The 12,072-nt window shown below is 42.0% G+C and overlaps 2 protein-coding genes across 2 annotated transcripts; both read left to right on the top strand.

Moving 5' to 3' along the window:
• Window positions 1-5,606: 5,606 nt before the first annotated feature.
• Window positions 5,607-5,843, top strand: IAQ61_002563 (uncharacterized protein; the record flags this gene model as incomplete). Its single annotated transcript, XM_066095590.1, has 1 exon — window positions 5,607-5,843. One exon carries the CDS (start codon window positions 5,607-5,609, stop codon window positions 5,841-5,843), a length of 237 nt encoding a protein of 78 aa, XP_065954426.1.
• A 1,001-nt stretch (window positions 5,844-6,844) lies between these two features.
• On the top strand, window positions 6,845-10,734 carry IAQ61_002562 (uncharacterized protein). The gene is made up of 2 exons (XM_003834419.2): window positions 6,845-7,930; window positions 7,982-10,734. The coding sequence occupies exons 1-2, from the start codon at window positions 7,342-7,344 to the stop codon at window positions 8,695-8,697; spliced, it is 1,305 nt and encodes a 434-aa protein (XP_003834467.1). The 5' UTR covers window positions 6,845-7,341; the 3' UTR covers window positions 8,698-10,734.
• The last annotated feature ends 1,338 nt before the right edge of the window (window positions 10,735-12,072 follow it).

Genomic DNA, 12,072 nt, shown 5'->3' with positions numbered 1-12,072 from the left:
TTAACTATATATTAGCTATTAGAACTATAGCCTAATATCTACTACTAGGAAAAAATATTATTTTAGTTAGGTACTACTAGAGGTAGACTCTATATATCTATAAGGTCTTCTAACTAGGGAGATATTAAATCTTTCTAGTAGTCCTGCTTTATATTCTATAGTTAAGCTATAGTTAAGCTAGATAAAGAAGTGTAGTAGGTATATTATAACCTATTCCTAACATATTCTTAATATATTCTAGGCGTTAATTATCTATAAGGGCAAGGATCTCTATTTAAAATCCTATATAAAGTTACCTTCTAAGTAATTATACTAATAGATATAGTAGTAATACCTTTTTTTACTATTATTTCTTTTAGTATATATATATATACCTCCTCCTCCCTTAATACTATCTAATAGTAATATTAAGGAAGTAGTAAAGGTATTATAGCCTATGCTTACTTTATAGCTTATATAATATAAGTTATTTGTAACCTATTATAAATATATTCCTAACTTGTTATAGCCTAGTTCCTAAACTTAACCTAGCTCTAAACCTATCTCTAACTTAAAGGTTTCTATTCTATTAAAGAAATATATATTAGCTTTACAAATAAAGATAAAATCTTGCGTATTATAAAGTATAAAAAGCTTCTATAGTTCCTATTTAAGAGTAGCCTTAGAGGAGTATACTATAAGTAGAGGATAAAGTATTAGGATCCTAAAACTATATATAGTATAAGAGAATAGGTTTAGAATATATTACTAACACGTTACTATAGGCGTATATATAGCAAATCTTTATATTAAGCTTAGGTAACTTAATTATTTACCTTTTTAAAGAATAGGTATTAATTCTATTAGATTAAGATATATTCTAGATAGATATATTATATAAGAGGTTATATAGGGTATAGGTAGAGATTCTAATAGTAATCTTCTACCTATAGGAAAAGAAGCGTACGTATTAAGAATAGGTTTATAATATATTTCTAATATATTATAGTTATTATACTTAGCTAAATTATTATAGATAAGGATATAACTAAGATATATTAAGTTACTATTACTAACTTCTTTTAGAAGTGTAAAGCACTTATAAAAAGATAAGTATTATAGAGGTATATTTACTTATAGGGATTCTATAGGACTACTATTAATATATATAATAAGTAGATAATAGGTAAGTTTTATAGCGCACTATAACCTATTTATAACGTGTTTCTAACTTATTTCTAGGACTTAGGCGCTATCTCTAGTTAATTAATCCTTATAAGTATAACTAGCGCTAGCAACTTTAATCTTGTATAAGATTTTATTAAGTATATTTATAAAGAAGTATTTATAAAGTATATAAAAGAGAGCTAGATAATACTACCTCTATATATCTAAGTAAATTACTACAGGTATTAATAGTAAAGGAATACTTTTAGCTTACTAACCTCCTCTTATATAAGTAAATATATTCTAAACCTATTCTAAATATATTCCTAACTTGTTCTTATATAATTAGAACACAAACCCTCTAAAGATGCCTAAAACTAGGTAATCTATAAGAAAAACCTAGTAATTACTACTAGGATTATATAATACTATAGTAAAATATTAAAAAAGGTATAAGAAAAACTAGAATCTTATTTAAATATAGCTAAGTAAGCAGGCTAGAAAGGATATAAAACTAGTAAGCATGTAAGTATTCTTAAGGCTACTTAGAAGTAAGTTTATAACCTATTCTTAACCTATTAGAATTATATAAGTAATATTATATAGTACACACTAGATAGATCTATAGGATATAAAAGAGTTTAAAGCCTAGAGCAAGTTTAGAATATACTATAACTATAGAACTCCTAATAGGCTTAAGCAAAGGTACCTTAAAAAGCTTTAGAGGGGAGAAAGTAAGTCTTACGCTAGTATTATATATATTTACTAATTAAAACATGTTTAGAATATATTTAGAATATATCCTATAATAATAATAATACTCTAGATAATAATAAAGTAAGTCTTGCTATATCTAACTTAACTAGATATATCTTAGTCCTAATAAGAAATAAAAGAGCACGCTTAAAAGCCTAAAGCTAGAGGGCAAGTAGTAGAGTAGTATTAGAAAGAAGTTTACTAGCCCCTTTTCTATCTTCTCTACTACTAGGCTCTTCTCCTCTACTAATAGTAACCTAAAGGTATGCTTTATAAAATATATTTATAATATATTCCTAACTTATTATTAGTCTATAACTATAAACTTTATAATAAAAGGCTCTTTTTAGTAATTAGGCTTTAAAGGAGAAAAAAAAAAAGCTAGAGGTAGATAAAGAAGAACTTATATAGAAAAAGGCACTATTTAAATTATAAAAGGTATAGTTTAAACTTAAGAAAGAGATAGGTACTTTTTATATAAGGTAGGGTTAGTCTATAAATATAGTAACTAGTTCCTAACTAGTTCTTAATATATTCTAGTCTATTATATAAGTATATATAAGTAGATAAATATATATTCTTTCTTCTCCTCTTTCTTCTTCTTTCTTCTTATACTCTATAAGAACTTTTTATATTTAAGAGTTTAATACTATTTTACTATCTATCTTTCCTAATATTATTAGATATAACTAGTTAATATAGTCTATAAAGATCTTTTAAAGTTAGTATATAATAGAATATATTAGGAACATGTTATAAACTTATTCTAATACTAAGTAGGATTTATACTAGTAATATATTAAGCTTAAGTCACTTCTATCTAATACTAGGGTATTCTCTCCTATAATATCCTACCTAAATAATAGGTGTATAGTATTTCCTAGCAAGCTTTTCTACTAGGCTATTTAGGCTAGATTAGGGGTATAGGAACTTTATAGAGTATATATATATATAAGTTAGAATATATTTATAATATATTAATAACTATTTTAGTATTACTTCTCTAATAAAGGTAATCTTATCTACTACCTTAAGAGGTATTATCCTAAGGTTTAAATAGCCCTAGTAAACTATAGCAGAACTATAATACAAGGTATTATAGAAGTAAGGATCTTCTATAGAAGCTTAATAGTAAATGCTTAAGAATATATTCTAAACACGTTAATAATACATTCTCTGCTAGTAGAGTAGACTACACTAAGTGCCTCCTTTAAGGTTTAAGAACCCTCTAAGATAGCTAGTCTATAATAAGAAGTAGTAGCTAGAGTAGAGGCTAAAGAGAAAGTAGAGAGTAAAGAAGAGAAGTAAATAGTTACTCCCCTTTATACTATAAATAATATTTAGTAAAAGTAGTAAAAAGGAGATATAAGTCTAGTCTCTTAAAATATATTTAGAATATATTAATAATATATTATAGCTAGACACCTATAAATACTAGATTCTTCTTTAATCTAAGGGACTACTAGAGCTTTATAATACCTATAAAAGTTAAAAGAAAAAGTTATATACTATTAAAGGACCCTATAAAAGTAAATAGTACTTTATTTTTAGTAGATAGAAAAAAAAAGAGAAGAGTAGAGAGTTTATTTTAGTAATTACTACTACCCCTTTAGGTTATATACTATTATATATTATTTATTAGAACCTATTCTTAACACGTTCTTAACGTGTTCCTACTTATTACTATTATTATCTCCCTCCCCCTCTCTAGTATCTTCTCTATCCTCCCTATCCTCCCTAGGCTCTATAAAAGTATACTACAAGTAGAACTAGGTAGTATTCTAGTAGGAATTAGCAAGGTCTACACTAGTATTAAAGTAATAGTCTTAAAATATATTAGGAATAGGTTAATAATATATTATAAATAACTTACTATAGCTAGGATAATTATAAGCATAGATAGTATAAGGAACCTAATAACCTTAAATCCTTAGTAAGGTAGATATAGTAATAAAGTTAAGCTATAATAAGTTAGTAATATATTTTTAATAGGTTCTTGTAGGCTATACCTTATTACTATTATAGCTAGTATAAGTCTTCTTCTAAATTATATTTAGGAGGGTATTAGTATTTACTAGGGGGCCTATAGTAGCTACTAGGGGGCCTATAGTAGCTACTAGCTAGGCTTAGAGAACTTCTATAAAATATATTAGTAATAAGTTTTAAATATATTCTAAATAACTTATAGTAAGGAGTATTCTAGTAATTATATATAACCTTTATATAGAAGTCTATATATATTAGTATAATAAGTTAAGAATAGGTTAATAATATATTTACTCTTTACCTTATAGACCTCTATTATAGAGGGCTAGCTAGTCTTCTTAACCTTACTAACCTTATAGTAGGCTATATTAAGCCTATAATCTTTTTTAGCATAGGTATATAGAGTGCCCCTAGTACCTAGAATAGCCTAAGAATATTAGAACCTATTTAGAATATATTTAGAACCTATTCTTACTCTATATAAGGTGCCCTTATTATTAATCTTAGTATAGTAGTAGCGCTCTCTACTCTTTATCTTAACTACCCTATTAGGGCTAACTATAGGCTATACCCTAATATTATCTAGGATATAGCTAAGGGTAAGGTACTATTAATAGTGCTTCTATAACCTATTAAGAATATATTCTAAATATATTTTAATCTACTTATATAGGATATAAGGGATATATTAGTAATAGGTATAGTAGTAGTAGCTTATAGTATTACTAGTATAGAATATATTTAGAATAGGTTTAGAACGTGTTATAAAATCTTATAGTATAATATTTAGTTAACCTCGCTTAGCTAGCTAGTAGAGCTTGGCACAGCCTAACCCCATGCTAAATACGAGTTCACGCAGCGCTAATTCCATGGTCATATGAACTGCGCCCTCTGTCAATCCAGACAACGGGACGCGAGGAGATGAAGTTCTTCATTTACAAGCCAAAGAAAAATCGATCTTGCTGAAAACGGTTGTATGTACCATACTGATGGTCAACTCCTTACCCTGCAGAAGGACGGCTTTGGAATAGTCGCGGCGCATCTATCATGGCGCTATTGACCTGAAGACGTATATTCGACCCATTATATCACACGCAATGTCTGTAAACAACCACCACTTGGACAACGTGGATGGTAAAAAACAAGGCGCTGACCGCCATGTCACACGACAACAGAGCTTTCAAAGGGGTTAGGCCGGCTCTTTGTCGATGGAATGATTGGTAGCGATGCAGAAACAATCTCCGATATCATTCGTCGGCGCTGAAATTCTCGAAGAATTGGGGACACGCCACTGGTGGAGACGAGTCAGAGCGGTGCTATTGTCGAGATCCCGAGCATCGAGCAGCAAGGAGCTTCATTTGGAGGGCCATGGGGCGCACAGCTGCGTTAGTCAGCGGCTCCCAGCAATATATTGATCAAGCCAATGAGGGAATTAGACATTGGTAGGGCGAACTTTGGCTTAACAGGGTTTGTGCGACACTGTCGAATCAGGTATGAAGCGCCATGTGTTATCGCCAACGACTTCTGCCGCTCGAACTGTTCGAACCAGCTCGCCCGTGGTGTGCCTACTACTATAGTATGGTCCAAGGCAGCAGTGTAGATAGAAACATCACGGGCTTTGGCGCGGAGGACAAAGATCCTTGGAGCAGTGCTCCAAGCAAAAAGGCGACCCCACCAACACGAAACCGAAACGTGACCACAGGCTGTTGACAGCCACTATGCCGCCTGGCAGGGCAGAACACCGGGTTCAGGTAGACGGGGACAAAGGGCCTGTTGGCGGCATGACACTGGACAGTCAGAGATTCAAAACAGTGCCGCAGCGTTGCGAGATCGTCGTTTGCGCAGCCCGCATTCGTCATGGGCCTCGGAGCCAGCGAAGACTATCGAACGCCGCCCGTGCGCTCGCGAGCTTTACGAGACGTCGTAAGCGTGGCAGACTTCGCAGCGTCTCTTGAGCGGCCTGGGAAGCGCTAGGTGGGGGAGAGGAATAACGCCCTCCTTTCAGCCTTCTGCTTGGGGCGAGGTGCGGTCGTTTTCGACGCCTGGGTGGGCCCCCCGTCTTGCTGGCCGGTGACAAGATGCTGAGATCAGGGGGCCGCGTGCGAACAGAGGCTGGGGAGGGGTGGGAGGGGGGCGGTGGAGTGGCCCAATGAACGTCTCCCTTTTGCTGTGTAGCACAGCGCGAGGCTTGGGGCAGATCTGTCTTCCTTTGCAAGGTGTCCTCTGGGCTCTCTCACTTTTCTTTCTCTCCCACTATCTCTCTAGTAGACTCCGAGTGCCTGTCTGTCTGTCTGCAAGCTGGCGAGCGCTTGTGGAGATGGCCCGTAGCCAGTCCAGCCACTGGACGAGAGGACAAGAGGACGAGAGGGGGGCCAGAGGAGGGGCTGGCGCTCACTCTCGCGCCACTCACTACGCGGGCCCCGCTACCACTTGCTTGCGCATCGCCCTGTTCTGCACCTGTCGCTCTGGTGCCTCGAAGTTGTTCCGTGGTGGGCGGCGTCGAGCAAGCGTCGAGCCCACCCCCCGGCGGCGTGTAGAGGAGAAGAGAGTATTGAGCAACAGGCGTGTGTGTCACCCAGTCGATGCTGACCGGCCGCTGATTCGCCCCTGGGTCACAGCCGCCCGGTGAGGTGCGGAACCCAAGGCGGTATGATTCAAGTGAATCAAGGACAGTCCCCGGCCGCTCGGTAGCTGCATAACAGGCTTTGTTGGACACGACTAGCGTTCACTGGCTAAAGGACGGCTCAGACCACTGCCAGCCCCTGCCTCCCTCACTTTCGCCTCCCTGCTGCAGTTTGGACCACAACGCTGAGACCAGGGTGGGTTGCGCCAGTGGAACCTCAACGCTAGCGCAGCTCTCTGCGTGCCGGAGGCCATGGCACACATCGCTGATGGCCTGCACACGGTCTGTAGTCCTGGCCTCGTTCGTCATAGCGCTGCTCCTTCCCTATATTTACGAAAAACTGGGGCTTGTCCATCATCCAATGGCTGCCGGGGCCTGCGATCTGGAGCCAGTCTTTATACACTACAGCCCAGCCGTGCTCATACAACATACATCATATCCCGCCTCACACTTTGCCATATCAACCACGACCAGCTCGACCTCCCGTTATCCTACATACTACCCTCCTCTCCCACTCCACCACATTCCTTCGTCTCAAGACACTCCTCATCAGTCTCTCAATCAGCCGCCTTCAATCCAGTCCACTTACCTACCCATCCTTTCCTCCTGACTCATATCGACCTTTCGCTTGCACGTCACCTGACCTAGGACTTGGCACCTCCAACGACCTGTGTATAATACGTTCCCCTTCTTGCTCGTTGCCGTCCTTCCAGGACTGCTTTGCTTCTCATTCCGAACAGAGGGGATCACCTTTCTTCGGATACTCTCTAACCCTGTCCTTGAGGCCTTCATTGGACCTGCGAGGACTTTCCACCTTTTCTTTCTACAGCATGTACCCAACACCCCCATCCTCCCCTACCGAAAATGGAACATGCGCGCCGGAAGAACGACTAGGACAGATTCTTGCTGGAAGACTCCAGCTCACCGGTATCCTTGGAATCGGAGCCTATGGAGTGGTGTACACAGCCGTGGACATCCAGACTAGCATCCCATATGCAGTAAAGGCACTTAACAAAATCGGTCTTGAGCCGCGCCAACGGAAATTCCAGCAGCGAGAGATCCAACTCCACCATCAGGCCAGCGCTCATCCCAATGTTGTCTCTTTGGTCAAGATCATGGATGCCCCAGACTGTACCTACGTTGTCATCGAATACTGCCCGGAAGGTGATTTGTTCTCCAACATCACCGAGCAAGGCAAGTACGTAGGCAACGATGCCATGGTCAAGCGTGCATTTCTCCAAATTCTGGACGCCGTAGAGTTCTGCCATTCTAATGGAATTTATCACCGGGACTTGAAGCCGGAGAATGTCTTAGTCACCGATCAAGGTATGACCTGTAAACTCGCAGACTTTGGACTCGCCACGACCGACCACGTCACCTCCGACTTTGGATGCGGCTCAACTTTCTACATGTCACCAGGTACGCTCATTTTGTGAATCACGCTATGACTCACGTGCTGACTCGTTGTAGAATGCCAGACATCAGCGCCAAAGGCCTACTCATGTTATGCTTCGGCCCCAAATGATGTCTGGAGCCTAGGTGTTATGCTCGTTAACCTAACTTGCGGACGCAATCCATGGAAGCGTGCATCTTTTGAGGATAGCACCTTTCGCGCCTTCATGAAGGACCCCAAGTTCCTCAGATCTATTCTCCCCATTTCCTTGGAGTTGGATGCCATCCTGAGGCGCATTTTTGAGTTTAATCCCGCCAAGAGGGCTACTATTCCTGAAATCCGGGAGATGATCGTCCGATGCTCTGGGTTTTCGGCCACCAAGTCGGCAGTTTCAACACCACTTCACTCGCCACCCTTCAATCCTGTGGACTACAACCGTGATGCTGCGTACAATGCATACTACCAGCAACCGGTTCCCCAAGTTGCTCCCCTCCCCAACCCTGCCTATTCCCCGTCTCCCTTCCAGCACTCCACCTCCTCTGGAAGCTCCAATTCGGACAATGACTCCGTCTTCTCCTCTTGCTCATCAGCATCATCCACCTCTTCGACATCTTCATACCAACACGTTTCCCCAGTTCACAAATTTTCTTCTCGGGTTCCTCAACAACAAACATACGTTTCTTCTCCAGCACCTTCCAATACGTGGTTCCAACCATTCATTCAGGCAGCCAACTTGGTGAAACATGTATCGTTCCAGCCTTCGATGATGGCAACGCCGGTCCACGTTTATTGAAGAACTCTTCAATTTGGATCCGTTTTGTCAAGCTACGCTTCTTTCACGATGTGTTTCTATTGTTTTCGAAAAGTCATGACGACACGATAGCGCCTTTATTTCTTGTTTGGTGTTGGTCTGCATCTCATTTTTTTTATTACACGGCGTTGCAAAATAGATCCGCCAGATTGATCAGTCCGGACTAGACTTTTTCTGGTCACGATATTAGTTTATCGCATTTAACTACGGTGGCGGAAGCCTTGATGGCACTGGATTTCATTCACCTGTCAATACCTGGGAGTATATCAGCGATGGGATAATGGGCATTTACATGGAGTTGCTGTTGGACATCGGCCGCTAGGTTCTGTTGTCACCACATTCACTTTTCTATTTCTTATTCAGAGAGATACCAGAGCTATGCTCAACACTGTTGATAGTAGGTCACACAAGAAGGGGCAGCAAAGTTTGCAATATGCAACTTGTTGAAACGAAAGAATTAAATCACATGAAGGCACGCGACGCGAGTTGCAGAAAGCCACAAGACAAACTATTTCTCACCATCACCGAACATGCACGTGGATTGTCAATTTACCCAATCTACCATGCCTAGATGTTCTTGACCACAACGCATTCTCCACAGCGTATTCTCCCCAGACAAGCCCACGTATTCGGCCCACTCAACACATGGTGACACAGCACACTTGGCTGCAGTCTCCCTGCTACAGCTGCACACCCAGCCCGACACATGCATACACTTGCGCAAGTGGTTAATACACGGCCCAACCACATGCGCAGCCACCCCATTGAACTCGACGGCCTGGGCATGATCCACACGCACCCGCGAAGCAACCCATAGCAACAGAGATAATTAGTGTAGGGCTCTCCAGCGAATCAAACGCACGACCAAGGCCGACAGCTGCATCTCAATATGTCTGCCGAGCATACAAGTACGCAGTAGCTTACCCCCCCTTGACAGGGACTATCGACCGGAATTGCGCCCTGTGCAGCTGGCCTGATTCCTCCAAGATCAAGCGCATGTGCAATATTACGACTGGTTTGCTGTGGATCGTCTACTGAAATGTCACAGATGGCGGACATATGTAGGGTGTTGGCAGCATTTGGAAGACCAGATGCACGATCCAGACCCCCTGACGAGATTGCATGCTGTCCGTCACTGTCAGAGCAGATCTTTGTTGAGCCGATCATTGACATGGCGTGCTCCGGCTGCGCAAAAGCAGGGTCAGATCAGATGAACGAAGGTAGTTGAGGCTATGCTACTGTACGCCCAAGCAATTGTGCACTGTTACTTATGATGTATAGTGTTATCAACTTGCTCCCACTGATCCTGCAAAAATAGTTTCTCTAGGATCATCCGGGTAGTTTTGGGAAGCCTACCCCCAAATTACACATAGGCAAGAACTACAAGCATGTCTCAGCCATTCAACGCCGTTGCCACAAAGGGCATCTGGTCTCGCTTCTTGCTGGGTCAGCTGGTAACCTAGACAGACGAGGAGGGCTGAACTTTCACCAGTCAACCGCCATACAAACCTCCTTCAGCTCTCTTCACTCTCGTGCTGTGTCGGCTAGCCTTGCCTTGCCCGCAGCAGATCTAGCTGAAATGCATGTACATCAGAGCTGGCATCTCGCAGAAAGGCGTTACCGGAATCTCGATGTTACACGCACATGGATGAGGGCAGCCGTTAGACAAAGATTTGTTTTTGCGGCAGCCCATCCTTGTTCATCTGATGAGGCATGATTATCAAAAAGTAATGACCGTGAGTGAGTGAGCCCAACGAATCAATGAGTGCGCTCTCAAAGCCCTGTCGTGCGAGTATAGAAACCGGGCGAGCTGGTTTGATTCAAGCGTCATGTACGGTATGTACGTACAGAGTTGTAGTCGCTGGATGATTCTGCCAAGACCGCATGTCAACATCGCGGCCCACTTCGCTGCTTGCCCGTTAGCCACCAAAGAAAATCCCTCACCACCTCGGATTTCTGCATCACTGCTGCCAACGCCCACAGTGAGCAGCGGTCATCAACGGGACGCATGTGCGGAGCCAAATTTGCATATTTCGACGTTTATTGAAATCAGCTGCGTCAGTGTGGCGGGTCAGACACAACTCTCGCCAATCTATCGAGACCAAGAGTTTTCCGTGTTTCGAGACTATTGCCGTGGATGGGCAAGAGAATCTTTGCCTATTCGCTGGATGATTGCAAACCTTCTGAAATCACGTTGCAGCACTCCTCCCTACATAGGAGATGTTGCTTCTGCGAAGATCGCCCCTATAGGGTGAATCGCCCTGGTCGCTTGACCGCATCGATCTGCTATCAGCTCTTACCTATTGACAACATCGGCAATAGCACGGGAAGTTCAAGATCTCGCTCCACATCAAACCCCTCTCCAACGACATCACCATGGTCATGATGGTTACCTTGGACGCTTGCTAGTGCCATAAGCCAGTGTATTGTACCGAGCACGCGTCTCTTTGTCACTGCGTTCTTCCGCAAGCAACATGCAGGCATTACATCCTCCTATTACCCACAGATTGCGCCCCTACAAGCCACAGTACCGTCATCTAGCGTTTCTTTCCACAACTGAGTCCAAAGAAACCTCTCAAGTCCCGCACCAGGCAACGATCAGCGGCGTTGTCATGAGGGAAGGCATGGATGCGGGCGCCCGCCAATGATGGAGCTGTCCTGCACATCAGGGTTATCCTCCTTTGGCCTACATGATAAATGACCCTGGTAAGGAGTGATACTTGCACAGTAAGCTTCGTGGCTGTGATCTCGTGTCACAACAGTAGGAGTATCACGACAAGCCGTTTTTTTCCTGATCATGTGCTACTTCCTCGGTACTGCAGGCCGACTATCTGGCCGTGTCTGTGCCGTAGCCTTCCTACTGGAGTCTGAAGTAGACTGCTGTTTTTTCTTCTTCTCGAGTCTTATGTCTACCCATATCGTGCGTTGGATTTGACCCCAAAGACAAGGATGGGCCGCCCGTCCGCCCGTACGCCCGTACAGAAGGCTGCAAAGTCAGTCTCCCACTGTCACGCTGCGGGAGAAGGCTATCAGACCTCATCCCGTCCACTTCACAAGACGCTTACCGCATCGTGAACACCGGAACATGAACGTTCTTCAAAGCCATGTTACGCGAAAAGGAACTTGGAATGAACCGCGTTTACCCGTTCTCAAATCAGGACCCTGCCTTAAAGAAAGCTTACTCTGTAGTACTTCACAAGTAGTCAGATATTGATTCCTACCAAGGATGATGGGCCTACTTCCCGTATCTCGCTCTAGCATCATCACCGAGACTAGAGTATCTGCAGGCTTACAGAAATTTTCTAAGCTCTCGAACATCCCTTATCATGCCTCATAGTAGCAGACCACTTCCAACCT

Source organism: Plenodomus lingam (assembly GCF_022343315.1).
Source record: "Plenodomus lingam strain CAN1 chromosome Unknown contig_14, whole genome shotgun sequence".
NCBI classification, from domain to species: Eukaryota; Fungi; Ascomycota; class Dothideomycetes; order Pleosporales; family Leptosphaeriaceae; genus Plenodomus; species Plenodomus lingam.
The sequence above is the reverse complement of the archived record's forward strand: the minus strand, read 5'-3'. Positions and strand labels throughout refer to the sequence as shown.